General features: G+C 31.6%; 1 protein-coding gene across 2 annotated transcripts; it reads left to right on the top strand.

The window, feature by feature from the left end:
- Nucleotides 1-26022, top strand: LOC114339418 (homeobox protein Hox-B3-like). Of its 2 annotated transcripts, none has more exons than XM_028290074.2 (3): nt 1-259; nt 12582-12759; nt 23996-26022. In XM_028290074.2, exons 1-3 carry the CDS (start codon nt 38-40, stop codon nt 24763-24765), a joined length of 1170 nt encoding a protein of 389 aa, XP_028145875.1. In that variant the 5' UTR covers nt 1-37; the 3' UTR covers nt 24766-26022. The 2 variants fall into 2 exon arrangements, with proteins under 2 accessions (XP_028145875.1, XP_028145891.1); XM_028290090.1 differs by lacking the exon at nt 1-259 and adding an exon at nt 11214-11445.
- The last annotated feature ends 495 nt before the right edge of the window (nt 26023-26517 follow it).

The raw sequence follows: 26517 nt of genomic DNA, 5'->3' as shown, positions 1-26517 counted from the left end.
TTTTAATTTGGTAAGATATTACGATAGCAGTGGTACCATGTCAGTGAGTGAGGAACAGTACGGCAGCATGTTGTTGACAGAACCGATTTCACCAAGTTCTAGTGACACCAGGTCTCCACCAGCTTATGGAAGCATCACCGACGGTCCTTATCTAAGCTCGGTGGATAACAGAAGCGAGCAGAAGGAAGTGCAGGCTTTCGCAGCGGTGAAGAATCCGCAGATGGCTGGAGCGCTGTACAAATTTGACGAAAATCAAATGGTAAGATTTCAAATTTTTAATAAGTTTTGATTTGAACTAGAACTACATTTGTGATTTTTTTGTTAAATTATTTAAGTGTTTAATTTGAGACCTTTTCCCTTAATGAAATAAGCGAAACGATATGTCACAATTAAAAATCAAATCTGATGTTCCGATCCAGTGTCATTCGAACTTGTGACAAGAATATGAGCTAGTTTCCAGTGAAAAACGTGTTAATTCAAAAAGCAACCATATAACACCAATTTCTTTTAAAGTTTCTTTTGGGAAAAAGTGTCGTAAATCAAAGTTTTTGGAGGAAAACTGTATTATTGTGAATTAGAATGTCCTTTTTAGTTCAGTTGTAACAGGTAAAATATTAAGAGCGCAAGCCCAAAGTTCGATCTAATGCTTCTTAAATGCATTAATTTTTTCGAATTCTGAGAAAACTTTAAAAAATTTAAATGCACAATGTGCATTTAAATTCCCTGAAAACTTCTATAGGTAATGTTTATTTTGATAAATTACAGGGGTAAAAAGAAGAGAAAATTGAGTTTGCTTTTTAATTTCAAATATCTCATTAAAAAAACTTTCTTTATTCTAAGACACTTTCGGCCCTTGGCAATAATGAAATCTTTCATTCTGCGTTTAAAATTTTCAGAAATATTTATTAGTTTTTTCAGTATTCGAAAAAAATTAACACATTTAAATACCAATGGCCCGAAATTGGAGCTCCTACGCTCTTAATACCAAAATTAAATGTATACTGTCTACAATAAAAAAGTAAATATTGTGTTTCCGTTTACCTGTCAAAATTTTAAAATTTTGAGTTGCTACGGTTTAGAACGGATGTGCGATGTATGTACAGTGATGAGCGCGCTAAAAACCGGCAAAATAGCTCAAAAGATGGAAAACATAATACATTGCGCAACAAAAAGAGATGAAACTAGTGGAGGTGGAAATTATCGTTATAAACGTATTAAATTAACATTACAATACATAGTTTCCCACTTTTAGACGTCTGTGACAGGAGTATTTTATAAAATTCTACTGTCACAGTGACAGTTTTCATACTCCTCTGATACGTCTAAAGGTGGGAAACTATGTAATGTAATACAATTTTTAGCACTACATACGAGCGTTAAAAATGCTACTTTAAGGCACTAGTGCTTTAAAAAAAATTTAAGGCACTGCAGTTCGTATTGACCGTATATGCAATTTTGATGTAATGTCAAAAAAATATAGAATTGGAATGTCAGTCTCGTTCAAGTAAAAGTTTTTGTAGATATTGTCCTGTAATTACGTTTGTAGAAAAAATATTGTATGATATGCCTGTTAAAAAGTACATTTTTAAGGCACTTATGTGAATTGCAGAACTCACTTTCGCTTATTCTGCAAACTTTCACATGCGTGCCTTAAACGTGTACTTTTAACACTTATATCATAAATAACTATTAAGTACAACTCTCTCTTAAGCCGGGAATATGGGATGGTTTTCTTGCGAAGGGGTTGTAGCTCAATAATCGAAAGGCGCGTGATTTAAGAATTTATTCTTAGAATATACGCTATACGAATTAAACTACTATTGAATTTTTTGTAAAAACATACAGTTTTTCAGTGATTTACGAAAAACCGCTTCAAAACATGCATTTTTTCACGAATAATTAAAATCTTTGATCTTTAATAACTTAAAAAGTATTGACTTATTTTAATAACTTTATATAATAAATTTTGCCTATAATTTGTTCTTTTATAGATTTGTGCAATTATTTTTTATAAAATAATTTTCACCCCCGAGAAGGGGCGGTATCGACCCTCAGGGTAAAGGCGCAAGGTGGTACCATGTCACCTTTGTTTCTTGAGTTATCCTCTAACCACTGACCAATTTTCGTGAAAATCGATGAAGGTTCACCGAAATTGAAGGTAATCGTTGATTTTTACCTTCAGTGACTGCACTATACAAAATAAATTGCAATTTACTGATCTAAAGGCGCGTAATTTGGGAGCTTATAAATTATTAAATGCTATGTAGTCGCCAAATAATTAATTTAATGCATTTTAAGTACAACTTTCTTTTAAGCCGGGAAGATAGGGTGGTTTTCTTGCGAAGGGGTTGTAGCTCAATAATCGAAATTCACGTGATTTAATAATTTATTCTTACGAGTATATAAGCTATAGGAATTATAGCCGCAATACGATATATTTTAAGTTTTCTCAGCATTTTTCTCTTAAGTTAAATCAATTAAAGGGTTGTTTGGGGGTGAAGGGGATGAGCTCAAAAATCTAAACTGTATAATTTCAAGAGCTCATAAATAGCTCGTAATTCTGCCGCAAAAACCGATTCAATATTCCTAATTATTAAGTAGTTCCGACTCAGCCCCCCCCCCTTCACTAAAGTATTGAATTCCTGCTCAGTGAAACGAGCTCAAAATTTTTAGTTTGCGGAATATGGAAGCTCATAAATAGCTCATAAATCAGGGTTATTTGTTTTTTAATTTTTGCAAGTGGGGGGAGCCAGCTCAACACGGGTTTTTTCTTTATTATGGGTGTGAACATATGTGATGTGATTGTCACGGTTTTTATTAGTTTAAAGAAGTGTTTATAGTTTTAAAATTGTTTTCACATGCACTAAATATATAAAAATAGCAAGAATTTTTGTCTTAGATATATTAAATAATGCGTAAATGTCAACGATTTTTCTAAATACCTTATGGGGTAGTAACCAGATAAATTGTTAATAAAAAACTGTTAATTTCTGAAAGCCGTTGTTAAAAGAAATGTTCTTTTAATATCTTGAAATCGAATTAATTGTCTTTGAACGATTTTTTTAAAGTTACATGTTGTTTGTCATCTAATTTACTCTTTGATTCTTTGATAATTTATTTGTGGACACTGAATCACTCCAACTCTACATTTAAACATGCGTATCTGTTTAATACGTATCAATGAATCAATACTTATTTGAAATCTTTTCTTATCTCACAGAGATATATTGTTTATCTGCCTTTCTGACTCTCCTAACTTCCAAACTCGGTATTTTTACGTATAAATATGTTAGCCACGCCGGACCACGTATTCTGTGTTAGCCTCTTCATCAGAATGGTTCGTGTAGGAAAACTCCTGACGTTAGAGGACCGTATTCAGCAATTGGTAACTCAATATTTTAATTTTTTATTTTACTACATATTATTTTAAGATAGGTCGTTTATTCCGCTTCTTAAAATTATTTTTTTCTTTTTCGTAGTGCCAATGATTTATTGATGTAAAGACTAAAATAGTTTTTGTACACAGTTATGACTACTTAAAGACATGGAGAAGCGTACTTTTAAAGTGTGTAAAATATATAAATTCTAGCTGAGCGCTTTCGGCTTATAAAGCCATCTTAAGATCTATGGTCAATGTTGATATAAAGCTAAAATATACAATGGAAGCTAGCTGAGCGCTTTCAATATTGCCCATAGCTCTGAAGATGGCTTTATAAGCCGAAAGCTCTCAGCTAGGATTTATATATTTTACACACTTCAAAATTACGATGACTCAAAAGACTCTCTTTTTGAATTAGTAAATTTTCTCATTTTTAAAATTTTAAGTCAGTTCCATACATGTATATGTAATAATACGAATTTTACCTAATGTAAAGTAATAATTTATTTTTAAGTTAATTGTGCTTTACAATAATTTTTTCCCATCTCACATCTTTAAGATCTATGAGGTTGTCTTGTACGTACAGTGTATTGGGTTATGATTAAGTGTGGAACCAAGTAAATATCTTTAAAATAAAAAATACGACATTTATGGAACTACATGCAAGTATAATGACACATTACGCATTTGATTTCATACTTTTTGTTACTACTCTACTACAAGTTTCACTGAAGATATCCCCAATTTATTTATCTTAAATAGGACACCCTGTATAAGTTTGCAGATTAAAAAATACTATTATTTCTAGTAATTTCAACTCAGATATATCACGTTGGTTATAAGAAATTTGTTAACACGAAAAATCATAGAGTTAAAGAATAGTTACCTAGAATTATTCCCAACAATTTTTTGAATGTGACTTTTCTAAATCACTGGACGTAGGGATTTCATAGAGTGGCCTGCAGGTTCTTCGGACTTTAATCCGTTAGATTTTGTTCTTTGGGATTATTTAAAATCACGTATATTTACATTAGACGATCAACATGTTTCCAGGATTTGAAACAAACAAAGTATTATTGACGAATGTGAACTAAGAAGTAAAGAAATCTTATAAAGATTCACTAACGAATTTAATAATAGGCTTGTACATTGCCAGGAGGTAAGCGGTGAGCATTTTGAACATTTGAAGGGATTGTTTTAGACTATTATTCCCACTGGCCTCAATAAATAAATTTACGTTTTTTTAACCCTGAAAGTGATATATTTCTTGTTTTAACAAAATATTCTACCCAACTTAGTACTTATGTGTGAATCAAAAATAACAGGTTTTTCTAAAATCTGCAAAAATGGGTATGTCCTATTTAAACAAAATAAGTGTATTTCCCGTGAAACCGGAAATAGGGTAATAGTAACAAAAAATATGGCGTCAGATGCATTTTTGTTGTTGCAGTTTAATGAGTAGTGTCTTTTTGTTTCAAAGAGATTTAGTTGGTTCCATACTCTATACCAACCCTGTATATAATATTTTCCAAGCGATGGCTAGTAAAAGAAAAAAAATAAATCAATCAGGTTAAAATCAGGTCCTGATTTCAATCTGGAAATGATAGTCACTAATTTATTTTGGTCACAGTTTTACTAATTTAATTAGTGACTAAATGAATTTTTATATCATCTAGTCAAAATAACATTAGCTGTAGGGCATTTTCCTCCAATTAGGAAATTTTGCAAAGGTTAAGATTGGTTGAGCCTTTTGGAAAAATAAATTTGTATAATGATTATCCAAAAATAGTTTCTATATAGTAAATGAAAAACATGCAATTAAGAACTAGTTTTGTCCTTTTGTATTTTCGTCATATTAATGTGTTAATTTTGGAAAAAAATGGAAATGTTGTATTAAGGTGAAAGAACTTGAAAAATATCGAAAATAACCACAAAAATGTAAACACCTAACCTTACAAATATAGGCTTTTAGTCCAGAGTAATAAGGTTTTTCCCATGACACTCGAGCAGCCAGGGTACTGAAGCGTTTTATCGACAGGTAATGCCTATAAGAGCAAATTGTAACTATTTCATGCGTAGGATCTGGCGGCCATTTTTATTTATAAACAACTAAATGTCAAAAAATGGCATTTTCCCCTTTTTTTTCAAATCAATGGAAAACAGTGAAACTTATGGTTTTTTTAGTACAAGTATCTTTGAGATTATGGAAAAAGCTTTAAAATGACGTATTACAAAGTTTGATATACTCATTTATTGTTAATATAATTGCGAAAAAAGGTCGGAATTGTAAAAAAAATTAATTTCGCAATATCTATTGTAAAAATTAGTGTACAGCTTTGAAATTTTTGTCATATAAGGGTTCTTTAGTGCTTAATATGTGATAAAAATTTCAAAGCGATTCATTCAATTTTTTAAATTTTATTCAAATTGTTTATCCCAGAGAGCATTTTTTTGCAATAACATAAGTCAGAAAAAAATGACGTTAGAACCATTCCACAGGTGTCAAATGAAAGATCATGAGCTATGTTTTCAACTTGATTTAAAAAAAGCAAGTAAAAAATGCATTTATTAGTAATAAATAATTATGCAAAAGTACCGTAAATCTTCCCTTATAAACTTTTTATTTTGTTTTATAAGAAATTGTATATATTTATTACAATTTTTTATCAATTATGATATAAATAACATTACTTGGTAGTTGTGCACTTAAAACAGGGTAAAAAAGTTAATTGTTTTGGAAAAAGTTATCCAAAAAGTTTATAAGGAAAGATTTACGATACTTTTGCATACTTATTTATTACTAATAAATGCATTTTTTATTCGCTTTTTTTATATCAAGTTGAAAACATAGCTCATGCTCTTCAATTTGACACCTGTCGAATGGTTCTAACGTCATTTTTTTCTGACTTATGTTATTGCAAAAGAAATGCTCTCTGAGATAAACAATTCGAATAAAATTTAAACAATTCAATGAATCGCTTTGAAATTTTTATCACATATTAAGCACCAAATAACCCTCATTTGATAAAAATTTCAAACCTGTACACTAATTTTTACAACAGTTATTGCGAAAATATTTTTTTTGCAATTCCGACTTTTTTCGCAATTATATTAACAATAAATGAGTATATCAAACTTTGTAATATGTCATTTTAAAGCTTTTTCCATAATCTCAAAGATATTTGTACTAAAAAAATTATAAGTTTCACTGTTTTCCATTGATTTGATAAAAAAAGGGAGAAATGCCATTTTTTGACAGTTAAATTTTTATAAATAAAATGGTCGCCAGATCCTACGCAGGAAATAGTTACAATTTGTTCCTGTAGGTATTACTTGTCGAAAAATCGCTTCAGTACCCTGGCTGCTCGAGTGTCACGAACAGGGTATATTTTTGTCTTATTACCCTGGCCTATTTATGTCCCAAAATATTGCAGATATGGTATATTCTATGTTGTTTGATTTTAAAATTTTGCTTTGCAATGAATTTTGGAAACTCTAGAACATTATTTTAATTGGGTCAAAACGGCATTATTTTAATATCCGGTCTACACCATGAAAAGATGTTGTTTTTTGTTTTATCTACAAAACCACCTGCAGCGTATTTCAAACATGTGATACAGTTTACAAGGATAGCTACATGCAAAATAAATGAAAATTTTCTTGACAACGATGCCGCTCTTCACGGCAGCGGCCGTGAAAAGCAGTATTAGACAGGTACTTGTAGAAGATTATCGCTGTTAACTGCTGTGGAATAGTAAAGAAGGGTTTATTTTTGATAATTCACATACAGAATGGTAAACCCGCTTGTAAAATTCAACAATACTAATTCTAACGTTTAAAACGGAGTGTTGGTATCTATATCCAGTTTTTCTTTATTTTTCACACCGAATTCTTCCAGTCTTGAGGCTACCTCTAAGAATTTCCTCCACTGATGTGTGTCGTATGAGTTGCAATCCACTGCACTCCACTACACTCTGCAATTTCGTCTATTTTCAAATTATATTGCTACGTGCCCGGCTCAACACCATTTCATTTTTTCACTTCTCTTATATCCTGTGATTCTGGTTTTGTTTCGGATTCTGACTTGCAGTCCAATCTCCAGACTTGCTTCCTCCATGGAACTCTGTGATATTCTCGCATATATTTGTTTCTATTTTATAGTAGCTTTGATAATCAATCGGATACTTCTATGGTTTGTTTTTAAACCAGGAGGACTAAAAAGACAGATTCACACCCAAGAAAGTCACTAGAAAAATCACCAAATACATCTTCCTTTTTAATTGATCATATCGGCCTTCGACGGTAATCCATACATGTCATATTATATGGTTTTTCTCATGAGCATTTTTCAGTGCGTCACAGTTTTCGATTTCTTTTTCTTTCTAACGCATTAAATTGTATATGACAGAAAAAAATGCACGTCGGTGATTACTTTGGTAATTATTCTAGTTCGGTGATTATTCTAGTTGTCGATAGATGGCGCTATAATAGAAAAAATGTATTTACTAATTATATAATATATCTACGAATATCATCATCATCTTGGTGCTACAGCCCTTAGAGGGCCTCGACCTTCTCAAGTTTTCTACGCCATTCTGTTCTGTCCCTTGCTTGCATTTTCCAGTTGCCGACTCCGATCTTCTCGGCATCCTGTGTTACCCCGTCCATCCACCTCAGCTTTGGTCTACCCCGTCTTGTCATTCCCACGAGTTGCGCTGTTAGAATCTTTTTTATCATGTTCGATTCAGGGGCCCGGGCTACATGTCCTGCCCACTGCAGGCGGTTTCGCTTAATTATAGTGATATCTTTTCCACCAAACGTATGCTTGTAGATATTCTGCAGTTCAAAGTTATATCTACGCCTCCATATTCCGTTCTCACAGACCGCTCCGAATATCTTACGTAGCACCTTTCTTTCAAAAATCGACAGAGCGGATTCATCTGTTTTAGTTAGAGTCCATGCCTCTGATCCATATGTGAGAACGGGGACTATCAATGTTCTATACAGCCTTATACGAGTTTTTTGAGACAGACGTTTGTTAGCTAAGTACTTTGATAGACTATGATAACACCTGTTTGCAATTATTATTCGTCTTTTTATTTCCTCTGATATGTTATTATTGGGGTTAACCAATGTCCCTAGATATATGAACTCTTTGACCGCTTCGAAGTTTTGGTCATTGATGATTAGATCTGCGTCAATATTTCCAGCTCTTGTGTTTGTGTTAGTCGCCATGAATTTTGTTTTATTTCGATTTATATGTAACCCCATTTGTTCTGCTGCTGCTACTAGCTCGGTTAGGATTTCCGCAGTTCTCGCTCTGGTTCTTGTTATATTGTCCACGTCGTCTGCATATGCTAAAATTTGGACAGATCTATTGAATATTGTTCCCCTGCTATCTATATTAGCATCTCGTACGACTTTTTCTAATGCTACATTCAAAAGTTGACACGCCAGCGCATCTCCCTGCCTTAACCCCCTATGTATTTCAAATGGGGTTGACGAGTCGTTTTGAATTTTTACTGCTGATATCATCTTCGCCATTGTCACTTTTATCATGCATATGAGTTTTTTTGGAATTCCTAACTCATTCATAGCGTTGTAGAGACTTGGTCTTAATACACTGTCATAAGCAGCTTTAAAATCGACAAAAATATGGTACATATCTATGTTAAAGTCTTGCGCTTTTTCCAGGATCTGTCGTAGTGTAAAGATCTGGTTAATGGTTGAACGTCCACGCCTGAATCCTGCCTGATATTCTCCTAGAAACGTTTCGATATAAGGCTTCAATCTCTCGTGCAAAATGTTTGACAATATCTTGTATGCTGTATTTAGGAGAGTTATTCCGCGGTAATTATTGCATTCCAGTTGGTTTCCCTTTTTGTGTAACGGGCATATTAAGCCTAAGCTCCGTTCTTCAGGCATTTGCTCCTCAGACCAAATTTTACAAACAATTTCTCGCATCACCTTGGTGAGCTGCTCTCCACCGTGCTTAAATAACTCTGCTGGGATGCCATCGCTGCCTGGGGATTTGTGGTTTCTTAGTTTTTCTATAGATATTTTCACTTCTTCTACCGAGGGGGGTTCCACGAGTTCCTCATTTCGGTATTCCAGCTCTATATTGTTAGTAGGTTCCCCTTCCAGTAACTCTTGAAAGTGCTCTACCCATCGTAACAGGATATCCTCTTTGTTGGTAAGTAAGTTACCTTCCTTATCATTACAATAGTTGATTCTCGGTTTGAATTATTTTCTAATAATATTTATTTGATGATAGAACTTTCTTGTTTCTCCGTGACTCATATGGCTTTCGAGCCGTTCTAATATGTCATTTTCCGAGTCTCGTTTCTTTTTTCGGTGTATGCGTTTTTCCTCTCTCCTTAAGTTTTTGTATCTATCTATTGTTGTCCCAGTTTTCCGTTGTTGCATGGTCCTAAATGCCTCGTTCTTCTCATCTGTTATTTTTTTGCAGTCTTGGTCGAACCAGTCGTTTCTTTCTTGGGTTCGGGATATTCCTAATGTGCTTTCGGCTGCTAATTTCAGAGCCTCCTTGCAGTTGTTCCACATTTCCGTGTTTGACTGGTCGACTGCCCAGGTGTGTTCTAGGGTTTCTTTTATATGTGACTGGAACTGTTTCTCTATTTTTTCATTTTTTAGCATATGTACATTATATTTTACTTGTCTAGTGCCCCTTTCTTTCTTGGCATTGGAAATTCTTTGTCGTAACTTGGCCCCTACCATGAAATGGTCTGAGTCAATATTTGCGCCTCTGTAACTTCTGACGTCTATTAGGTTTGTAAAATGCCTTCTGTCAATTATAACATGGTTAATTTGATTTGTGGTGTGTCCATTTGGTGATATCCAAGTTGCTTTATGGATATTCTTATGATTAAAACATGTACTTCCCACAATTAAGTCTTTGGAAGCTGCCATACTAATAAGTCTTAAGCCATTGTCATTAGTAACGTCGTGAAGACTGTGTTTACCAATATAATCTTGGTAGCATATCTCCTTTCCTATCTGGGCGTATCTACGAATATAATCTGTACAATTTGTAAGACTATACAAATCAAAGAAAATACCATTTTATAAATGCAATAAAGACAATTGATTTTGTGCTTTTATGCCTAATTGCAAATAAAATTTGACAACTGTCAGATTTAACTAAAATGTCATGTTAGAATAAATGTTATAAATGTATATTATCACGGACTTACCTTTTTTTCTATCATTTGTGACGCACTGAAAAATCCTCATGAAAAGAACCATACTAGTAAATCGCTAAAGAGTTCTAAAAACAACTGTTTTTTATATAAAAGCAGACTAAAAACCTAAAAATTAAAGGAAGAACGCAGAAAACAAAAAAATCGACGATATAACTTAATTAACCTATGAAATTCCAATGGTATCAAAATTTAATAAATGTCAACAGTGTCAAAATTTCATAGCAGTGGAGTAAAATTGCCTGAGGTTGGACTTATTACAACCAAGCATTACGGCGCTGTAAATTTGATTTACTCCTTATAGACCATACTTTGAACAGACCATAGTATTCTCTGCATTTTTATTTTATTTGACTAGTTTTTAATTAGGATTATTTAATAGTTTCACTTATTGCGTTTTCCTGCCTATAAGGAGTTTTTCATAACTTTTAAGAAGCCTTTCTTTAGTGATATTAACTTTAATTTGAATGCTTATAATTTTTCAAGTTTATTTAAATACAGATTGGCCTATTTAACATTCGAATTACTATTTTTTTAAGAGCTGTGACAAAAACATATTATGCTAAGAAACTCTTTTATGTTAAGAAAATTTATTCTAATTAAAAATATTTCTCACGATTTTAAATCGAAGTGACATGTTTCAACTACAACTGATATTTTGATATTTTTAAAGCCCCTGTATAAAACTTTTCTTGTGACAAGTAATCTTTTTAAACTTGTTTTTAAACCTTTCTTTCATTTTACAAAAACATTATCAGTCCTACGGCTCGAAAATTTGTCTAAAACCTCACCATATGTATTATCGACATGTCCGCAGCCGTATTAACCAACAACTCTCAGAGTTTAGTAAGTCGAATTTTTAAATTTTTACTTTGTATATTAAATGACTTAAATAATTACTTAATTCTGTACTGTCTTACTGGGCCTAAATTTAGACTAAATTTAATATAAATTACCGATAATTACATTTATATTACATTTTTAGAATTTTTTGCGCATTTTCTAATGTCTGTAATTAGTAATAATTTTGTGGTTTTTGTGTGTCGTCATTACTGGGGTGAAAGAAAATACAAATTTTAATTTTATTAGTTATTAAATCGTAATATTACTTAATCAGGAGTAGCAATATCATCTATTTGAATCATACCCAGCAAACATCTAAAATTCAAATGTTTCAGGAATGTACATACCTACTTCTTTTATGATTTTTTTTTCATTTTTTCTACTTTGGATATCGCGTAGGGCATGGGCACATTACGTAATGGCTTTTGTTTCACTCTGATAAAAACATATTGTAGTAGATCACACTTTTCAATTCATATAAAAAAATTGATGTAGAAATAAATGAAACGAAAAAATTTTGTTTTCTTCTGCTAGGTATTACAAAATTGGCCTTACTGCCTTATTGTACATATCTTTTTATCTTTATTTTACTAAATCTTCACCATAGCGTAGGATTAGATATTTTTATAATCTCTGAATGTTTTTGTTAGATGGTTTTTTTGTTAATATAGATAAATCATTTTTTTGTTGTCCAAATCTGGTTAATATACTGATATATTTTATTACATTTATTAATCTACAACTCTTCTATTAAATAATTGATGGATTCGACCGTTACTTGATGGTAGTTCATTTTATCTAACAATAAAACACTGAAAACGTTTGTTTGTTTTCTATACTTCCACAAAATTTATTATAACTATGTGACTACAGCTGTTTCGGCAGAGTGCCTTTCTCAAGTGATTTAGTTTATTATAGGTTTGCCTTTTTAAAGTAAAGACTTCCAAAACCAAACTCCTACTGGAGTTTGGTTGATGTAAAGTTGACCTTCTGTTTTCTTTTTGTTCCTAATTATAAGCTTTGCTTTCTTCACGGTTATATTGAGTCCCCATTGTTGACTCTAATACGTGATTTTGTTCATAAGCACTTATATTCCTTTATTAAATTTTGATATGTCATACTAACCCATTATTCTTTAGTTCCAGTCAATGGATAATCTCCACCTGTCGAGATGGAACGACAAAAACGAAGAAAATAACTTTGGGTACGACCAAAACAATCAAGTTATGCTAAATTACGAGAGGCCTTACTTCAGCGTTCAGCTTCCTTTCGAAGTCACGCCACCATCTGAAGGAGGATCTATGACAATTACTAAAGGTATGTATTTACATGATTTTAGAAGATAATTTCAGACTCGACTTTCCTCGATTTTCCTCTCCACCGTTTTAAATTTTTTCGGCCATATTGCGAGAAGAAGTGATGATAATCTTGAGAGACTTATAATTTCGGGAAACGTTGAAGGGCGCAGAAGTAGAGGTCGCTCACCTACTCGATGGACGGATCAAGTACAGAAAGCCAGTGGAAAAACATTCTCTGAATCCATGAGGGAAGCTCAGGACAGAAACCGATGGAAAGAGATAGTTGCTCGTATTATAGGGAATCACGACACTCAGCAATGAGGAAACGACTGAAGAGGAGGAGGAGAGAAGATCATAAGTTATTTAAGACCAGTTTTACCAAGCAAGGTATTATTTAAACACGCATGGTGTATGTACGCATTTGAAATGTGGACATGGAGACAACTGCTTTGAATTTTATGGACGGCTCGACGCATGATTGTCTCGGTTCTAGATAAAATTAAACCCAATCAACGTCTCTCTGGTAATGTTTATCGTAGTATTTCAAAGTTTTTTTTTTGATAATATTGGTTTCCATCTTCATTTCCTTAAAATATTTGATTACATCTTTGTAGCATATTCTTTTTTGTCTTTCCGACAATAAAAAAAATACACTACCCCTTAATTCTTCTCCTCCGCACATGTCATCATCTCCACTTCTCTTTAATTTACTTGTCTTGTTTGTTATGTTGTCTTTTTGAACATATTTGACTTATAGGCCAGGAACCGAAGCTTTTCACCTCGCAAATTTTACAGAATGGATTGATATGCCTGAAAATTTGAGAATAAGTATTGGATAGTGCAAGGATTAAAATCTATATGATGCCGAAAACGCTTTTACCATGGGGGTGGTTGCCACCCCATCTCGAGGTTGGAAATTTTTTAATATATTTTGACTGCAAAATTTGATAAAAACATTCATTCTAAGCAAAAAGTGTTCTATACATTTTTTTTGATAAAATTAACAGACTTCGATTTATTCGCCATCGAAAGTGTTAGTTTTGTATAGAAAAAATGAACGTTTTTCGATATACTCATTTACGATTCACTCAATTCTTGCCATAGAAAAAATTTTTTCAAACCAGGTTCTTAGGAATTAAATAACCTACAATTTTATTTCAGAACATTTTTTCGTATCTCTGATGTTAATCTTTCTATTCTGAAGAAAATGACATTTTTTACCAAACTACAAAAATTCGTTATTCCATTTTAACTCCAGTTTTTCAAAAAATTATCATTATAAGCTCGTCAAGCTTCTAGAATCTATTAACAATACATAAATAAATAAGACTAAATAAGGCCAATGACCAAAAACACCGCCAACTTACATTATTATGCTTCCAATTGGATTTCTCCCTTTTTTTTTTTCAAAAAAATATATTGATTTTTTAACCGTAACTTTTTTATTTTCGATCCTAGAAAGTTGGTTAAAAATAATTTTGTAGGCTATTGATCTATCAGCCTATTAATATTAAATCATTTTAAAATCCTCAGTCGCAAAAAGAGGTGACTTTGAAAGGGTTGGTAAAGGTGGTTTTTCATGTTATTACAAGTTTTAATTGTCAATATCTCACTCAATTTTTGCCGTAGAAAAAATATTTGCAAATCAGTTTCTTAGGAATTAAATCAGCTACATTTTCATATTTAAACATTTTTTCATATCTCTGATGCTAATCTTGGTATTCTGAAGAAAAATCCATTTTTTTCCAAACTGCAAAAATTCGTTATTCGCTTTTAACTCCATTTTTTTTAAACTAATCATTCTAAGCCGGTCAAACTTCTAGAACCTAATAATAATGCATAAATAAAAAAGGTCAAACCGGCAAACAGGTGTATGTTCTCAAAGAAATTGAAAGTGTGTAAAAAAATTTTAATAATCAGCTAAATATTTTCAACACATAACGTGTCATCATCAGAGCTTCGTCCTCTTATAAATCCTTCATAGAAGAGCAATTGTTAAAATTCACATGATAAATCATGGATACTGGGCAAAAGCCACAGATATCGGGTATAAAACCCTTAAAATTAAAAGTTTATCACATCTAAATTCTTTTTTAGTTTAAAATTACAACATGGCTGCGTCAAACCATTGTGAGTTCACGTGAACAGCTGAGCGCTGTCATTCATTAACATTTTAATTCTTCTTTATCATTTTATCATTTTAATGAATGACAGCGCTCAGCTGTTCACGTGAACTCACAATGGTTTGACGCAGCCATGTTGTAATTTTAAACTAAAAAAGAATTTAGATGTGATAAACTTTTAATTTTAAGGGTTTTATACCCGGTATCTGTGGCTTTTGCCCAGTATCCATGATTTATCATGTGAATTTTAACAACTGCTCTTCTATGAAGGATTTATAAGAGGACGAAGCTCTGATGATGACACGTTATGTGTTGAAAGTACTTAGCTGATTATTAAAATTTTTTTACACACTTTCAATTTCTTTGAGAACATACACCTGTTTGCCGGTTTGACCTATTTAGAAGTGTGTAAAAGTCATACAGTCTGTTTCAATAAATAAAAAACACCAAATAAGGTCAATGACTAATTTTAATTAGGGTGGTGATTGGGGGTTGCTTGCGATCACTTTTTCGTTGAAAAAAATAGGGACTGACATTCTTTTCATTATAAGTCGCTTAATTTTTGAGCTAGAGACTTTTTTTATTTCTGGAGATAGATATTAATTTTAAGTACTTTAAATTAGTTTGAACAAGTTATCCTTGAAAAATGCATAGTTTTCCCGTTTTTTGACTTTGAAACTACCATATTTAGCATTTGACGAAGAAGAGCCAACATATAATAAAGTATAGTTCGATTACTATTGGTCTTAAAGATAATTTAACAAAACGGTTTGGTTTAATTTTTCAAAGGGTATATTTTTGTTAAGTAAAGTTGTTTAGATAAAACGAAAAATTTTGGAGTTATTAGCAGAAAACTTATTTAAAACATTGATTTTTTAGATAAAAAACTAATACTTTCGAAAGCGTTTTTGCGTATAGAATGTTTTTTGCTTAGAATGGACGTTTTAACCAACTTTTGTGATTAAAATATAATAAAAAATTTCCACCCCCGAGATGGGGTGGCAACCACCCCCATGGTAAAAGCGCCTTTCGGCATGAGATATAGATTTTGATCCTTGGACCATCCACTACTTGTTCTCAAATTTTTAAGCAAATCGATCCATTCTGTAGAAATGGCGAGGTTTTGTCCTATTTTAAGCTTCATTACTTGGACTATTATATTCATCTTCCGTCTCTCTCTCTCTCTTTCTCTTTCCGGCCTTCCCTCCTTATGGACCCTTATGGAACACTCTCGCGTTTCTTACCCAAAAGTGTAAGATAGTTGATTGGCTGGATTAGAGCATCCTCTTCTATTTTATTCCTACGAAATTTCCTCTACTTAATTTTCATTCAATTTCTCGCTATCTGTTTGACCTCTCTTCATCTCACGACAATTCCTTCATGATCCCTTGTTACAATTCTTCTCCAGTCATTATCCGGTCTTTCACTTCTTCTTCTTCCTAGCGCTTGTTTTCGAGTGCCTGTCTGATGATATTATTTTGGTCTTTTCTTAGTTTATGTTTAATACATTTCCATCTCCTTCTTTTAAACTTGAGTGATATTTTGCGTTTGATATTTTATCGAACCAGTATATTTTAGGATTTTTTTCAACGACTTATTTTTTATAAAGTTATTTATTCTTCTGGTGGTTGTTTCTTCCTGCCTCGAAAATTCCCGGGCCATGTAATAATATTACTCTTAATACAGCCACAGTATAAAAAGGGACAGTAAAACCTCTTCCATGTCAGCACTTTGATCTCAAGAAGTAATACCGGCAGTACGCAATTGGTAATTCACCAGTGGTGGATGCGGGTTATTCCTGCTAAAACCCGTACGTTTCTATGCGACTAGAAATGCGAGAGTGGTGCAAAAGCGACTGCGAACATTGCGCGGTCGCCATGCGCAACTAAATATTTTACTTCAAATTTTTCGAAAAGTGGTTCTACTGTCCCTCTTTATACTGTGATACAGCTGTTAAGTATTTTGATTTTTACTGATATTTATTGATATAAATGATCTGATATAAATCTCGTGTATTCCACATGTTCTTTAACACATTGCATGCCACGTCGCTCATGTTCATGTATGAGGGACACAAATATTTTGCCAGGGCCACGTCGCTCATTTTTGATATACGCGTATGTGTATACTTTATGACCGTGAATATCGATGGATCCTAAGACTATTCTCCCGATTAAAGCTTGGCACGCAATGTGTTTAGCAGTTATGTATATTATGCATGCTGTGCCCTTAGTATTCTTTTTTCTATTTCTTCTAATTTTTTCTTTAAACTCCTTTTTATCATTTACTACCGTTTTTTCATGATTCATCCCAGATAAATGTAAAGGTATCTACTTCCTCAATTTGTTTTCTATTTGTTTTAATCTTAATTTTTTGGCTTTTGTTTTTTTAAAGTTTTGTTTTTTTTTTGTATTTATCTTAAGGTCCATTACATTTGAGAATTTTGCAAGCTTGTCGATCTTCTTCGGCATATGGTTGCTATGTTCAGTTAGAATACACATTTCGTCTGCGAAATTCCTCCAAAATGAGTTAAATAAAACTCTTAAGCATTTCTGCATATCGTTCAGAGAGCTCTAGTAAATATGTTTGCTTGCTTTAACATGAAATATTTTTCTAGTAAGCATAATTTACTTCTCTTTCCCATATTTGGATATATTACACAGTAATGCTTTTTGGTATACCAACCCAGTTCCTCTCTGGTCCGACAAAAGGAATAACAAACTACCAGCGTTTATTTTATGCTCTGAAATCCATAACATAGTTACCTACTTTATTGTGTTTGCCCTCTGGTTAAGTGAGTGTTTCAAGTTTTAATCTGCATACTTTACTTTTCTAAAACTGTTACCTACTCTCTCTGTTGACCAAAAATTATATTGAAAGTAAATCACAAATTATGAAATTCTACCATAAGTAAATGAAAATTCACTCACCGACACAAAATTCCGCCACCCATAATTTTCGATTAAGTTTGACAATTTATAACTTTATTATTTGTGCTCCGATTTTCAAGATTCTTGCACCAGTTTGTAGGTACATGTATTTGTATTGTTTAGTATTATTCCGGTAACAAAAAATTTTGCTTGCATGTCATTGTACAGGGGTGAAAGGAAGCATTGTATTTTCTCCTAATCTTAAAAAATTCTATGGAAAAATGGAATAGCTGATTTTGTTTCATAGTCCTGTCTTATTTTCCCGGAGGCATCACCAACATTTTGTTTTTTGAATTATCCGAATATCTTTTTTCTTGTAAGAGCTGTACCATTTTTTGTAAATAAAAACACTGATTGACTCATACAATTGAGGTTGGATTGATAAGATTAGAATGGCCCGCATGCAGCCCAGATCTCATTCATATTGAGCATTTATGGGATGAATAAAAAAAAGCTATTTGCCGTCATCCTAGGCCTCCAAAAAATTTGGGACAGTTATGGCCCTGGTAGAGGAATATCGGGCTATTCCCGAGGCAAGGAAAACACATCTTTATTAGATGCTAAACTGATTGCGAGCAGTCGTTTCTGCAAGAGGTGGATATAACCGCTATTGAATTGTTTTGTTTTGTTGTTAAATTTGTTTTGTTTTGTTAATTTTAGTGCGTTTGGTATTTTTAATTAAATAAACCTTTAAAGCAGTGTTTTTAATTACAGCTCTTACAAGAAAAGAGCTATTCAGATAATTCAAAAAACAAGACCTTAGTGATACCTCCAGGATAATACAAAAGGAGTATGAAACAAAATCAGCCCTTCAATTTTTCCACAGAATTTTTTAAAGTTAGGAGAAAAAACAACGCTTATATTTACCCCTGTATCTGAGCAAAAAAATTTTGTGATCGGAATAATAGAAATTGACATCAATACATGTACCTACAAACTCATGCAAGAATCTTGAAAATCGAAGTACAAATAATAAAGTTATAGATTGTCAAACTTAATCAAAAATTTTGGGTGGCGGAATTTTGCGCCGGTGAGTGTATATCATAAATTATTTCAACTCCTTTAAACGTCATATAAAAATTGTTTTTATAGCTTATGATTGGATACTGTCAGGGCCGCGCCAAGGCTGTCAATCGCCCCGGGGCAAGTAATTTTCGGCGCCCCTTTCCTACTTCCTTTGTAAGTAGTTTTTTGTAGCTTAGTGAATCGTTATACGGTATACCTACAAACTATTTTTATGTGTTAGGAAAGTATCATCATCATCATAATCTAACCGTTATCGTCCACTGCTAAACATAGGCTTCCTTTAAGTTTCTCCATGTCTTCCTACAGGGCCTATTTTACCATTAGGCCCGTGAGGCACTTGCCTCGGGCCCGTATTTTAATGGGGCCCGGAAAGATCACCAAAAAAACTTTTTTATAACAACAAAATAAATTTTCAAAATTCTTTCATTTTACAAACAGGAAATGATAAGCGATAACAATTAGAGTTATAATTAAACAATATTTAATTGTTTAAACTTTTTAAGTTTTTTTTAAGTTTTTATTATTAAATTGTATTTAGGGGCCCGAAAATTTTGTAGTGCCTCGGGTCCGATTTGAAGTAAAATAGGCTCTGTCTTCCTATCTTTAGCTACCAGCTATCCAGTTCCCAGCAGTTCTCTTTACATCGTCACTCCAGTCCGTTGGTGGTCGATCTCTGATTCCGTGGTGCAGTTATCTGATTGTCCGCCCGCGCCGCGGTCGCTATTCCAATAATCTTCTAGTATAGCTGTTTTCGGTGTTCTTGCCACATGACCTGCACATTTCCATTTCTTTTTTGCTACCTGTTCTACTATGTCTTTGATTTTTGTTCTTTGCCTGATATTATTTGGTATTCTGTCTCTTTGTGGTACTTGGCATGGCCCTCTGGGTAACTCTTATTTTCTGCTCTTAGATTTTTAGCGGCAAGAAAGTAATATACTGATAAATTATTCTGCTACAAATATTTACAAAAAACCACGATTACATTATCTGAGAACAAATAAATATACAAATAATTATTATTATAATCCATTTGCTCACGGTTTTTGCTCCCTATTTGAAAGAACCGCGTGGATTGACATGAAAGGCATACGCATAGCTAATTTATAACAAAGGAAAAAATTGATATGGCGTCGTCGGGGATAAAGAATATACGTTAAAATTAAGTCCGGAAGTGGACTAATTCTAAGCAACTCTTGTTCCATAATATACAGTTTTTTCACTAAGTCAACATTTTTCGAGTAATTTGCAAGTGAATAATATGCTCATTTTTCAACATAAAAATCACGGTTTTAGATGGTTTTTCGCAAATAAAACAAAAAGTGTGTATTTTATTGAAAAAATGTTCTTAGCAAAAATATAGCTTATAAAAAAATTTAAAAAACTTGTTCACGCAAAAGTCGGTAGATCTAGTAGAGGAAGAGTGGTAGATCGAGAAAAGTGGGTTCTTATTTGTCAAATTCTAAATCGGACATTTAAACGTGAAATAACCGAAAAATGAAGCACTTTCGGGCAAAACTGGTTATAAATTTTTAAAGTCTTTAGAAAAAGCTTTTTTTGTTTTTTAAAAAAGTTTCTAGCAGCAAAAGTAAGCCAGTAACGCTGAAAATAAAGTTGGTCCCTTTTTTGATAACATCGTAAAAATCTCCACTTAATTAGTATCCCAAATGAAATTAATCGTTACAGCTTTACAATTTAGGTACTTCACTTATGTATTATAAGTATTTATATGATCTGGAAGTTTCATCATTTCAAAGTGCTTTTTTGTGAAAAAATTGGTTTTAAATAAAAAATAATATTTTGATATTTTGAAGGAAACGCCTTTTTTCAAAAATTTTCCTAAGAATATATTTTCGGCAAAATACTTACTTCTTGAGTTATTTGCGAAAAACCGTCTAAACACGTGTTTTTTATTTGTTTAAAAATGAACATACAGGGTGAGTTTTTAGTGCGGGATCGGTCGATAATTCCATTATGTTATAGAATATCGAAAAAAGTTATTTAGAAAAAATGTAGGCAATGATATTCTCCACGCTTGGAAAATATGTCCATTTCTACAGGGTGATCAATAACAGCGTGGCATATCAAACATATAATTTTTTAAATGGGACACCCTATATATTTTTTCATATTTATATTCCCCTTATAATTCTTGTTCATATAATACAGGGTTTTGCATTACTATACAGAGTATTTAACAAGTTATGACCATTTTTATTTCTAAATCCCTATGAGATTAACACCCTGTATATAAAGAACTAATTCATAGACCATAATTTGTTTTATGTAGTAAGATAAACAATATACTGTAGTTTTTAAATTAAGTCCAATTGAAATCATTGACGAATGTTTGTATACAGGGTGAACTACAAAACCCAATTACGATTTTCTCTATTTTTTTAAATGGATCACCCTATATTTTATTTTTCAAAAATATCGTATTTATTATACTCTTTCATTTTTATATAGCGTTCCCTATACCTAAACTTATTACTTTCGGAGATATTTTTAGTTTTCTTCAACTTTCGGGAATACATTCAATTTTTCTAGTAGAAATAAGTTGGTATTTAATGATAATTAAACAAAATTATTTTTATTCAATAAATAACTAACACAAAATATAAACCACAGCAATATGCAATGAATGTATCAATAAATGTGATATTAAGGAATTATCATATTTCCTATATACAAGAATCATACAATTCCTACAAAAAAATATAGGTATCTTGTGTATAATAAAATTACAAGATTATTTTTATTTAATAAACAACTCACACAAAACATAAATCAAAACAATATACAACTAATTTAATAGTTTTTAGATTATTATATCAACAGCATCCTAAGCCAAGAAGTTTTTAGTAACACATTCCTAATTGCAGATTGTGACCCGCAGTTATTAATAATATAATTTTCATATTAAATTTCATTAATATGCATAAAGAAATCCCTACTTTGATAACACTCAAACTAGATGATCTATAAATGTTTAAGGTGATATAGTTAGAGATTATGAGATTGGTCCACATTTTTAACGGTTGAGGTTTTTATACGGCGGTGCTCCAGTTCTTCCAAAATTGATTTTTTTCAAGTGGGGCTATATAAAAAACCTTGTATACCAGAAGCATCCAACAACGCTTGATGATATGAAAAATAGAATAAAAGAAGCTTTTAATAATATTGACTTACAAAGAAATGTGGCTCGGTCATTTGAATATCGGTTACAAAATTGCATAGACGTCGAAAGTGGTCATTTTCAACATTTACTTTAGACTTATATCCTTAACATCACATTAATTGATACATTCATTAAATTTTGTTATGGTTTATTATTTTTTTGTTAGTTATTTATTGAATGAAAATATTTGTTATATTATTACATAATACTTATTTGTTAAGTTATTTATATTTATAAGAATTGAATGTATTCCCGGCAAATGAAGAAAACTAAAAATATCTCAGAAACTAGTAAGTTTAGGTATAGGAGATGCTATATAAAAATGAGAGAGTATCATAAATACAATATTTCAAAAAAATAAAATATAGGGTGATCTATTAAAAAAAATTGAGAAAATCGTAATTTTGTTTTGTAGTTTAAAACTGCTTATAAAAATGAATGTTCTACTAAAAAATTCTTGGCTTAGAATGCTGTTGATATACCAATCTAAAAACTGTTACATCAGTTGTATATTGCTTTGATTTATGTTTCATGTAAGTTATTTATTGAAAAAAATTATCTTGTTATATTATTATATACAACAAAAGTTTTTTTTAGGAATTTTACGATTCTTTTATATTAGGGAAATATGATAATTTCTTAATATCACATTTATTGCTATATTTACTGCATATTGCTATGGTTTATATTTTGTGTTAGTTATTTATCTAATAAAAATAATTTTGTTTAATTATCACTCAATACTAACTTATTTCTACTAGAAAAATTGAATGTATTCCAGAAATTTGAGGAAAACTAAAAATATCTCGGAAAGTAATGAGTTTAGATATAGGGAATGCTATATAAAAATGAAAGAGTATATTAAATACAATAATGTTGAAAAATAAAATATAGGGTGATCCATTTAAAAAAATACAGAAAATCGTAATTTGGTTTTGTAGTTCACCCTGTATACAAATATTCGTCAATGATGTGAATTGGACTTAATTTAAAAACTACAGTATATTGTTTATCTTATTACATAAAAGAAATTATTGTCTACGAATTACTTCTTTATATACAGGGTGTTAATCTCATGGTGATTTCGAAATAAAAATGGTCATAACTTGTTAAATACTCTGTATAGTAATGCAAAACCCTATATTATATGAACAAGAATTATGAGGGGAATATAAATATGAAAAAATATATAGGGTGTCCCATTTAAAAAATTATATGTTTGATATACCACGCAGTTACTGATCACCCTGTAGAAATGGACATATTTTCCAAGCATGGAAAATATCATTGTCTACATTTTTTTTAAATAACTTTTCTCAATATTTTATACCATAATGGAGTTATCGACCGATCCCGCACTAAAAACTCACCCTGTACTTATTCACCACAGTAAATAACTTAAAAAGAAGATATTGACTTAAGTAATAAAAAAACTTTATAGAACAACTTAACTTTATAGTTACTTACAATTCGTCAGTATATCCACTTCAGGACTTATTTTGAATGTATTTTTCACCCCCGTGAAGGAGTGGTACTCCCCTAGGGCAAAAGCACACGTCGACACAATATAATTTTCTTCTTTGACATGTTTATGTGTATGCCAAATTTCATGTTATTCCAAGCTGTTCCTTAAAATTCAGAGGTTTTGCAATATTTTACCGTGAGTGAATGGAGTAATAGTTCAGTTTAACGAGAGAAATAATAGTTCATACACTTAGGGGATCAAAGTAATAATATCTACCTATGATTGGTAAATTTTCAATTTTACAAGATAATAAAATATTACTAATATTTCTGGTAATTTCGGTATTTTCAAATTTTTTTCGGCACTTCCCGGCGCCTTTTTGGTTCGGCGCCGGGGGCACCGCCCTTATGGACGACGCGGCCCTGGATACTGTATCTATGGTTCTTAATTTTGTGCATATTTCATCCTTAATATGCATATTCTATAAAATTCACTTTTGAACAAAATATAATATTTGTTGTTGTTGGTTGCAGATGTTGAAAAAAGCCCTCGGTCTATCCCAAGTCCAAAGATATCCACCAATACGAACGCACCAAAGAGAGCCCGTACGGCTTACACTTCCTCCCAACTCATCGAGCTAGAGAAGGAGTTCAACAGCAGCAAATACCTTTGCCGCCCAAGAAGAATACACCTAGCTAACATCCTGAATCTCAGTGAACGACAAATCAAAATCTGGTTCCAAAACAGACGGATGAAGCACAAGAAGGATCAGAAGAGTAAGTCTGGTTCCCCGGATCACAGGTCATCACCACTTATTTCTTCGTCTTCCACCAATTCCAGTCCCGGTTCCAGATCGAGAATTCAGATTAAATCGGATGAGACTGCTATAGAGCGTTTGTTGAACCACTCGATTTCTTCTCAGAATCAGTACATACCTCAGACTTTGCCGAATTACAGTTCTCCTCAGTACTGCTCCCAGTGGGATCGTGAAAGACAGAACTACACAAACCAATACTTATCCAACTGCGGATCCAACATGTATATTGATGCTGACTCTGGATATTCCTACAATAATATTAACTACTATCCAGTTAATAATTATGATCAGTATAACGAGGAAGCTACCAAGCCATTGTATCAGCCATATTTGAATATCAAGAAGGAGGGAGCTGGCGAAGAAGTCGATCATGAAGTCTATGGACAGAGAGAATTTGCAACTGGTCCTTCCGTTAATGTCCAGTGGGAACATCATGGCCAGTGCTTGGGAAATATTAGTCCTCATGATAACTTAACTCCATTGTAATTGGTGTGGGAAATGATAATGGTTTATTAAAATATTGGGTTTAGGTTTAAAAATTTCTCTTCAAAATCAAAGCTAAGTAAACCATATGAAGCACATATTTTTTTGATTTTCATTTATACTTATCTTGTGCTCTTTTTTTGATAAATTGTTAGAATTGTATCAAAAATATTTAAATCATATAGATCTTTTCAGTTATTGGATAAGGAAAATGTATTTATCAAATTAAGAAATATTTTTGCTTCTTGTGATATAAATACTTTTACTTAGCTCTGACTTGGCCCAGATATATTTTAATATAATAGACAATAAGTACTATACTCAATTTAGGTTTTACGGACTTAACAATCAGAGTTAAAGATTAATTTTTGCCTTTTATGTTGATAATTTATGTTTAGTTTTTTATATTTATGGATTTGAATAGAGCATATGGTTCGTAGTTGTGCCTTTTTAAACTCTTTTATAATGAGTCCAATGTTTATTAAATAAACTAAAAATTATTTATATGTATTCAAAAGTAGCTTAGATTTGTAAATTTAATTGATATTATAAGAGATTTAAAGAATAGCTAACTTACAGATCCATTGTTGTATGAAATCCACATAAAAGGGGTGTCCAAAAAAATTTTTAATAAAATTTTTCAATTCGTAGTACAAATAGACTTTTGTAAATAAATATAAAATTCGTTATTTTTTTTATAAATTTCTACTTATTTTGAATATTGCAACGTTAAGAAATTGATGAAATTTAAGAAATATTGCAACGAATGAATTAATTTTTTATTTAAAAAATATTTAAAAAAATATTTAAATTTGGAAGATGATAATTTTTTCTTAAAATTCATTATATTTTTGTAACAAAATAATAAACTATAAATATATTTAATAATAGATATATATTTTTCTTTGGCTCTGAAATACTTTAGGGGCATACTTTTCCTTCTATATATACAATACTCTTTTGGTTTCTCACTATTTTAAATACATAATAAAATATGCTATAGACATATTTTTGTTTCTAAATGGTCAATAAATATATGGCCAAATAATGTTCAATATATAAAAAACAGTATATGAAACATAGTTTATATATTTCTAACAGTATATATGATTTTGTTTAAATTTATATTTAATAGTTTTTAGAAAGGTTTTTTGTATAAATATAAATTTAGCAATATATATATTTTTATATAATTCATATATTCTTTGTACACATAAATATAGTATATCCAAACAAGACTTAATAGATATAAGAAGTTAATTTTTGTCTTTTATTTAACCACCACATTTCTAGAATGTACACAAATACATGAGAATTCTTTAGTGATATGTTAATCTTTGATGTTAAAATTTTTAAGCAAAGTATTTAAATGAGGGTATTGGATATAATAAAGGTATAATAGAGAAATATACGAGCAATATAGCGAACCAACTCTAGCACAATACACTAAACTGCAGAGATTACGGTGGGCAGGGCACGTGGTCCGCATGCATGAGAATAGAATCCCCAGAAAATTGCTAAATGTAAGAATGCAGGGAAAAAGACTTGTAGTCTAGTAAAATAAAATTACACTACATGTAAATCAAAATGTAAATTCGTACAGGTTGAAACAAATTTTATATCAAAGTTTAGGTGGGTACAAAAGATATTTTCAAGAAAGTATCCAAATCGTACAAGGGGATCATTGTTTAAATAATTAAAAGGAGCTCATTTTTGCAAAAAAATGACTTTTTAGCTGCTGAGGTCATTCAATTA

This window comes from Diabrotica virgifera, chromosome 2 (genome assembly GCF_917563875.1).
Source record: "Diabrotica virgifera virgifera chromosome 2, PGI_DIABVI_V3a".
Lineage (NCBI taxonomy): Eukaryota > Metazoa > Arthropoda > Insecta > Coleoptera > Chrysomelidae > Diabrotica > Diabrotica virgifera.
The sequence above is the reverse complement of the archived record's forward strand: the minus strand, read 5'-3'. Positions and strand labels throughout refer to the sequence as shown.

Coding starts and splice junctions, on each gene's coding strand:
- LOC114339418 (XM_028290074.2), top strand. CDS start 38: ATGTCAGTGAGTGAGGAACAGTACGGCAGCATGTTGTTGACAGAACCG. Junction 260..12,581: donor AATTTGACGAAAATCAAATG/GTAAGATTTCAA, acceptor ATTATTCTTTAG/TTCCAGTCAATGGATAATCT. Junction 12,760..23,995: donor ATCTATGACAATTACTAAAG/GTATGTATTTAC, acceptor TGTTGGTTGCAG/ATGTTGAAAAAAGCCCTCGG.